General features: G+C 48.9%; 1 protein-coding gene and 1 long non-coding RNA gene across 2 annotated transcripts; one reads left to right on the top strand and one right to left on the bottom strand.

Moving 5' to 3' along the window:
• Window positions 1–1,197: 1,197 nt before the first annotated feature.
• LOC138096593 (actin-binding protein WASF2-like) lies at window positions 1,198–2,677 on the top strand. Its single transcript, XM_068992854.1, is given in 2 exon segments — window positions 1,198–1,980; window positions 1,982–2,677. Coding segments are annotated over 2 exon segments (1,479 nt in total).
• A 1,444-nt stretch (window positions 2,678–4,121) lies between these two features.
• On the bottom strand, window positions 4,122–7,629 carry LOC138095851 (uncharacterized). The gene is made up of 3 exons (XR_011146421.1): window positions 7,517–7,629; window positions 6,740–6,883; window positions 4,122–4,247 (listed from the first exon to the last, which is right to left on the bottom strand). It is a non-coding gene; the product is annotated as an uncharacterized lncRNA (long non-coding RNA).
• Between the last annotated feature and the right edge of the window lie 345 nt (window positions 7,630–7,974).

The following is a 7,974-nucleotide window of genomic DNA, read 5'->3' as shown; positions in this document are numbered from 1 at the left end:
ATATGTAACTTTGTTCTGTGTTTTCCAAGTCTCCTATAAATGTGTCATACTTTCATAATTAAAAAATAAAAAAATGCTAAAATGAAAATAAATAAATAAATAAATACCATTTCTCACCTATCATGTTTGCAAAAATCTAAAAGTCTGATAACATTCTGTAATTCTGTTGGTTGAAACTAGGAAAATGAATACTTGCTTCCAGTGCTAGTAGAAATAGAAAGTAATGTGACTTCTGTACAGAATCTGGCATTCTCCAACAATGCTACATTTACACTTACCTTTTCAATGCAATCAAATGATTTATTGAAGTTCTCCTTACATTAAATTTTTCAAATTAGACATTTCCTTTTAAATATGGCAGGCCATTGATCAAAACAGTTAATCTCATCCAGTTGAGTGTACTTACCTTTTAATCTAGCAGTCTCACTTGTAGGAATCTTCCCTGAAGATACACAACCATAAATCTGAAACAACATATGTGGAAGATTATTGACTGTGGCATTATTTGTAATAGCAAAATAAAAATACACTTCAAGCTCTTCAATTAGAGACTGGTTAAAAAAGAAAAAGATATATTCCCAGAGTGAAATACTACTCAGCCAAACAAAAGAATGAAAAAAGGGACATGCCAAAGGGAAATTAAAAGGGTTAAGTAGCAACTAGTGCACCTGAGGTCCAGATCTTGGATGGTAAACATAATACCTCACTGAAGGGAACCAGAGCTCCTTGGAAAAATGGCTGTTCAGATGTGGGGCAGGTAAAGTAGAGGTTCAGTTCAGTTCAGTTCAGTCGCTCAGTCGTGTCTGACTCTTTGCGACCCCAAAAGTAGAGGTAGGCCTGAAATATCTCAGGCCAGGGTGTAAAAAAGAACTTAAAACCTGATGGAGATAGGTCAAAAAGTTTCAGTAGTGGCTTAAATGGACTCATTGGCCAACTTGGAGACAATCTGGGCAGCAAAAATAGAATACCAGATGACAAAGGATTATAACACACTGAATAAACAAAAATAGGCTGGTGTGGTGGGGGGGGAGGGGGGGGGTCCGGCTGTATGGCAGCCCGAGAGGCGGCTGGAGAGAACAGACCCTGTGCGGAGAAGGGCGGCAGGCCAGCCTTCTGATGCTAAGGGCGACTGCGCGAGACCAGGTTGTTTTTCATCATTCAGAACCATCATTCATCATTGTCTGAAGCAGGTCCACCATGCCGTTAGTAACGAGGAACTTCGAGCCAAGGCACCTGTGCCGTCAGACGTTGCCTAGCATTAGAAGCGAGCTGGAATGCAAGACCAACATCACCCTGGCAAATGTCATCCGACAGCTGGGCAGCCTGAGTAAATATGCCGAGGACATTTTTGGAGAGCTCTTTACTCAGGCAAATACTTTGGCCTCTCGGGTAAACTCCCTTGCTGAGAGGGTCGACCGCCTCCAAGTTAAAGTCACTCAGCTGGATCCCAAGGAAGAAGAAGTATCACTACAAGGAATCAACACCCGAACGGCCTTCAGAAGCTCTACTGTTCAAGACCAGAAGCTCTTTGACAGAAACTCTCTCTCCATACCTGTTTTGGAAACATACACCTGTGGTACTCCTCCACCTCTCAACAATCTTACCCCTTACAGGGATGATGGGAAAGAGGCACTCAAATTCTACACAGACCTTTTGTACTTCTTTGATCTTTGGAAGGAGAAGATGCTTCAGGACACCAGGGATATCATGAAAGAGAAGAGGAAGCATAGGAAAGAAAAGAAAGATAATCCAAATCGAGGAAATGTAAACCCACATAAAATCAAGACACGTAAGGAAGAGTGGGAGAAAATGAAGATGGGTCAAGAATTTGTGGAATCCAAAGAAAAGCCTTCTTGGTATCCACCCACCTTGGTGTACCAGAATGGCAGCATTGGCTCTGTTGAGAACGTGGATGCACCACCACCACAGTCAGACTCCATTTCTCCACCTTCTCCTTCTTTCTCTGAGGACAACTTGCCTCACCCCACCAGCAGAATTCAGCTACCCGGCAGACAATAACCAAAGAGGGGCTGGCGTAGCTGGACTCAAAAGGTCCAGTGTGGTCAGCCCAAGCCACCCACCACCAGCTCCTCCTCTGGGCTCTGCACCAGGCCCCAAACCCGGGTTTGCTCCACCACCTGCCCCTCCACCTCCACCTCCGATGATAAACACTCCACCCCCACCCCCGCCTGGAGGATTTGGGTCTCCAGCGACCCTGCCACCACCTTCACCCCCATCTTTCCTGCCTCACCCCCATTTTGCTGCCCCTCCACCTCCTCCCCAACCGCTGACAGTTGGCTACTCCACTCTGCTACCACCTCCCTTATCTCAGCCAACAGGAGGCGCACCTCCACCCCCGCCCCCGCCCCCTCCTCCAGGGCCCCCTTCGCCCCCTTTCAGTGGTGCAGATGGCCAGCTGGCTGCACCTCCTCCGCCACTTTCTGACACCACCAAGCCCAAGTCCTCCTTGCCTCCTGTGAGTGAGGCCCGCAGCGACTTGCTTTCAGCCATCCATCAAGGCTTTCAGCTGTGCAGGGTTGAGGAGCAGCGGGAACAAGAGAAGCAGGATGTTGTGGGCAACAACGTGGCCACCATCCTGTCGCGTCACATTTCTGTGGAGTACAGCAACTCGGAAGACGACTCCTCTGAGTTTGATGAAGACGAATGGTCGGATTAACTCTTCTGCCTGCTGCCTACTTCCTTTTTCTTTCTTTCCTACCTGCCTTCTTTGATACCTACCCCAACAGTCCCAAGGAGAAGAAAAGGGAGGAAAAAAAGAATTTCAAGGGGCCAGAGCCTTCCCTGAAGCAACCAAAGATATATCCCAAGTGCTTCCTCCAAATCACCATGTATTTCCCGTCTCCCCAAGGTCAGGCCCCATGGGGATGCTGAGGTTCTGTAGCTGGGATGTTCCCTGTTCCCTTCAAGTGACTGTTGCTGACTGAAGAGAAGGGAAGACCCCAAGCACACTCCTTTGATTGGGTTTAAATTGGAGTTGGTGCCTTCCCCCAAGAGCCATTTTCAGTAGTCTTGCCCTCAGCTGCTTTGCATAGTGCCAGCCATCTTCTTATCCTGTAGCCTGCTGGCCCCTTTCCCATGCACCGAGAGGGCGGAGCAGCTGCAGGCCTGGTGCCTCACCCCTCTGTCCTCATCCGCAGGGTGAAGCTGCCTTTTTCTAAGCCATCTCTGTGTCTAGATGCCCTTTATTCCAGGAGCTATCAAGCCCCTAAAGAAATGTTTCACCCCTCTCTGCTCAGAAATGGTGCCTTTCTGAAGGCAGGGGTGGCTGCCTCCCTCCCAGGCTTCCTTCCCAGAACGTGCTGTTCCCGTGTCCCTCAAATACCACTCCCTTGCCACCAGGTGCCTCCAAGCACCACAGCCCGGTTCTAACCTCTAGAAGCCATGACCAAACTAGCCCTGACACCCAGGGATCTGAGCCTTTGCCACGGATAGGAGCCAAGCAGAGACTCGGAGCTGCAAGACTGGAAGAAGACGGAAGTCTTTGGGTTGAATGACACTGAAGCCTGGAGACGGGAAGTGACTTGGCTCACGGTCACACCATTGGATGGGGACAGAGCTCAAGCCCGGAGTTCCTGATTCCGAGTCCCCTGTGCTTTATTGGACCAAATCGTGGGCACCTGCTAGATTCCGGGCTCTGCGCTGCTCCAGACCTCCCAGCAGAGGGGAGTCCAGCAAAAGGGTGCAGGGCCTGTGCCAGGCCTGTCAGTGCTGCTCAGACCCTCGTGGCCGCACTTGTCATCGTTTGCCCCACCTTTCCTGTCACCAGCCCGGCACCTGGCCTTGAGAGCTGCCCTTTTGGGGGACCAGAGTAGTGAGAGGAGGAAGAGGGTAGGCAGTATAACAGGCGCTGCTTTCAGTTCCTCTGCATCTCCTCCCCCGTTTGTTTCCCCAGTTTAAGCATAGGTCCTGCCAACTGTAGAAACTTCAGTCCCTCAGGCTGGCAGCAGCCTCAGGTAGCTGCCTGGGGAGGTGGGGTAGGGAGGCCTGGCACCCGTGAGGAGGGCTGAGAGGCAGGACGACTCTGGGTCCTGTTTCCAGCTCCCCTCCTCACTGCACCATGATGTTCCCTCCCTCCCACCTCCCCTTTTCCCCAAGCTAATACACAGGTGCTATTCTTGAGAAAAAAAAGCTGGTCAGCTTTGGCCAGCAGTGAGGTTTCTTCTCTTCTGTTGTGTAGCCTCTTAGGCTGAAACCGGCTTTTCCTGGCTTCTCCAGCTCTCCGAGCCCTGAAACAAAGACAGACAGCATCTGTCTCCCCGCAGTACAGCACATGGTTCTAGTAATTACCAAAGCCCTCATCAGCCCCTCCAGCTCGAGGAGAGCGTGCAGTCATGGGGATGGAGCCATTAAGAGGGCAGTGTGCCCACCTGTCTCCCCAGATAGGGTGTCTTGGGTGCAGGGCGGGCACCAGGATCTGGCGCTGAGAGAGCCAGACCTTGTGCACCCCTGCCATGCCTCCCACTGTGTGCTCCAGAAGCTGAAGGTGCTTTCTTCAGAACTCTAAAATGGCTGTTGAAAGTGCCCCCCAACAGTTCCCCAGCAGTGACCAGGGCAGCAGGCAGAGGGCAGCGGTTCTCCCAAATAGGAGTCCTGGGGCCTGGCTAGGCCAGGCCAGGGTTTGGGCCTAATGGCTTTGACTGAATCACCCCCACCCCACTCCTTTCCGGAAAAGGCGGAGCCAGCACTGTGCTCATATCATCCTGCTCTGACCTTGAAGGGGGCGGTGTTGGCCTGGCTTCTGGAATGGACAGAGCCTGCTGTTGAAGAGGGCTGGGGGCAGGAGGAGGTGGGGAGGGGCACTGCCTGTGGAAGGTAGGATTAGATCATTAGCTCAGTGACCTCCTAGGCTTTTGACGTGCTGTGTTCTCATCCTACAGCTGGTTTGGTAATGATCTGCAAGTCCGAGAGAGCAACAGCACAGCTCTGCCTGACGCTCTCTTTAAAATCTATGCAGCCAAGCTTGGCACTATGTAGCAGCTGGCCTTGTGAAGCTTCCTCAGCTGGTGGGGCTGGGGACTCAGTCAGCCAAGAGGCCCTCTAGGCTCTACTTATGCATATGTGCACCAAAAAAAAAAAGCTTCTTTAAACCCAGAGCCCTTTAAGATGATAAAGGACCCTGTGCAGGTAATTGTGTGTCTTTGGAATCCTGTAATTGTAGAAAGCCAAGTTTAGTGATTATTTATACTGGGCTGAGGCTGGTGAGGGTGTGGAGCAATGGCCCCTAAGGACTCTGAGGGCTGAAGGCAAGGAGCGGCCTCCCTTCCCTGTTCTGCCCAGCCCAGGGGACCTGCCCCCATTCCTGTGGCCCAGGGGCCCAGCTTCCAGTCGGCAGTGTCAGAAGTGACTTGTGGCTCTGCCTTGGTTGTGAGATGAGTACATTCCAAAGGAGCAGCCATGGGGAGGGGGCAGGCTCAGCGATCCCTTGGAGGCTCAGAGCAGCTGGTCTGAGCTCCAGCTCGCCTTCAACGGAAGTTCGCACACCCCTCAGAAACGACCCCGGCCAATGTCACCGCAGAGCCGAGGCCGTGTTGTCAGGGCTAATGTGAAATCTCTTTCCGTGGCGCCAATCTTCCGGCTCTGCAGTGCCAGCTCGGACAGATTGAGGTCTCTGTGGCTTTGGTGACCCTGCTTAAGCATTCCCACTGTGTCCCAGCTCTGCTCTTTGCCTGCCTCCCACCGCAGCCCCCTCTTCACCTGCTTGGGTAGGAGGGCAGTGCCCCAAGGCTAGGGCCTTTTGCTCAGGAGAGTTGTCAGGCTTCCTGGGCTCGTCAGGCTTTGAGCTCTACTGGGGTCCAGCTGACCTGGGATATCAGGTGTTGCCCAGAGATGCACTTCATCCCGTGCCTCAGGAAGGGCTAGGGAGCAATTATGTTATTGTATTAACTTTACTCAGTTAACTCACTTGAGAAACTAACCAGCTTTTACTTTCTGTCCAGAATGATGTATGTGTAGGAGAGTGAGCTGTAATGCTCCCAAAGTGCCTTGTTTTCTCTGATACAAATATATTTATAAGGACCTGGTCCAGTGGATTATTTTGGCTGTGTTTGCCACATGAAGATGTTAGGGACTGGGCTTGTATGTCGTGGGGGACAGTCTAAAGATGGGGCCCCTTCCCCTGAAGATGGGACAGGAGCTGCAACTGAGGTCTGAGCAGTGGGGCTGAGCCAGACCCCTGAAATGACCCTTTCCTCTTTCCCCTGCTGCTCTCAGGTCCTTAGAAGAGAAGGACACCCAGTTTTTCAATCCTATGCCTCCAAGCCTGGGCTCACGTGAGTCCCTGCAGGTTCATGTGAGTCCCTGCAGGTTCATGTGTGTAGCATGTTAGCACCCCAAGTGACCTGAGGATTCTATGTAATTGTTTATGTATACTTCCTAATACATAAATGCCAACATTTAAAAATAATAATAAAAAAATAAAATTTTAAGCCCATAATGATATTAAAAATATAAGAAGATGAAAAGGAAAGTAAAGGTGTGGTATGGGGGAAGCTCTCCTACAGAGAAAAATGTCAAGGGCATGATAGAATTGGAAAGCCACTATTTTACAACTGCAAAGTGATAACTATTAATAGTCTTGAGTATAACACTCAACTTATTTGTATAGTAAGATCACAAAATGATTTCCTGAAATATATTCTGGCTTTATCTGTGATCTAGGATTAAAAGACTTTGAAATGGAAAACCTTGATCAGATAAGGGAAGGCTATGGAATCCTTACTTCAGCATGCTTTTTCCTTCTCCCCAAAGCTGAAAACTGCTTACAGTCCTTAGTGTCTTGACCTTGAATTCTTTTCATCTTTTCTTATGTGGCTACAAGGTGTATTGGAACAACCCACTGAAAGAAGCTTCATCAGTAATGAAACTGAAAGACAAATGTCAAATTGTAAGTTTGATGTATACTTGCACATATAATTGATGTATATATAAGCAACAAGCATCATAAAGTCTCACGTCCCTGATATTAAAACAAACAAACAAACATAGGAATAGAATGAATCACAGAGGGGAAAGCTTTCTACCCTGAAAACTACAAAATATTGATGAAAAACATTCAAGAAGACACAAAGAAGTAGAACAACATCCCATATTCATGAATTGGAAGATTAATGTTTTAAAAATAACCATACCACCCGAAATGATATAAACATTCAAAGAAGCCCCTAATGCAAATCCCAAGACATTTTTTACAGAACTAGAAAAATTGTCATAAAAATCATATGCAACCACAAAGGATTCTGAATAGCTAAAACAACCTTGAGAAAGAAAAACAAACCTGGAGACACCACTCCTTCTCACTGCAAAACATATTACAAAGTTACAGTCATTAAAACCAGGCCCTGGTTCCTCTCCTCATAGAGCTGCGGAGGGCACTTTGGGGCCGTCTCTTCTCAAGGACAGGAGGCATGGGATCCATGGGCAGCTGTCTCGCCACACAGAAGTCCTGCCACCACAGACAAAGAGCCAACATGTGCAGCCTGGGCCATGTGGTGCTCACCTTTCTGCTCAGGAAACTTTAACTCACACCTGCAGCCACTTGAGGCCCTCCTGGGGTGACCTTCAGAGGGGTGGATCCCAGGCAGCAGGAGCCATGGTGAGGAGGTTTCAACGGAGGTCAGCTGACACTGCAGTTCAGTACTTGGTGCCTCTTTGCCAAGAGCAGTTACCGGATGTGAATCCTATTTGGCACAAGGTTCTGCCTATTGTCACACCATGTGTCCAAACCTCAGATTAGCTATTCAGTAAACATTAATCTACCAGAGGTGGCTTAGAGAAAGGACAGCCAGGTGCCTCCAGCAAAAGGTTACTTGATTCTGACTTATCAAACATTTTAAGCCTTTACCTTATTAATCCAAGGCAATATTCATAAACACATTTACAGTAAGTAGTATGAAAGATATTCCTGCTTATCAACTCCAGAGAAATGGAATATTTCTGCCATTATTCTAATAAACA

The sequence above is a fragment of the Capricornis sumatraensis genome, chromosome 20 (genome assembly GCF_032405125.1).
Source record: "Capricornis sumatraensis isolate serow.1 chromosome 20, serow.2, whole genome shotgun sequence".
Classification (NCBI taxonomy): domain Eukaryota; kingdom Metazoa; phylum Chordata; class Mammalia; order Artiodactyla; family Bovidae; genus Capricornis; species Capricornis sumatraensis.
Note: the sequence above shows the minus strand (reverse complement) of the source record. Positions and strands in the feature narration are given on the sequence as shown.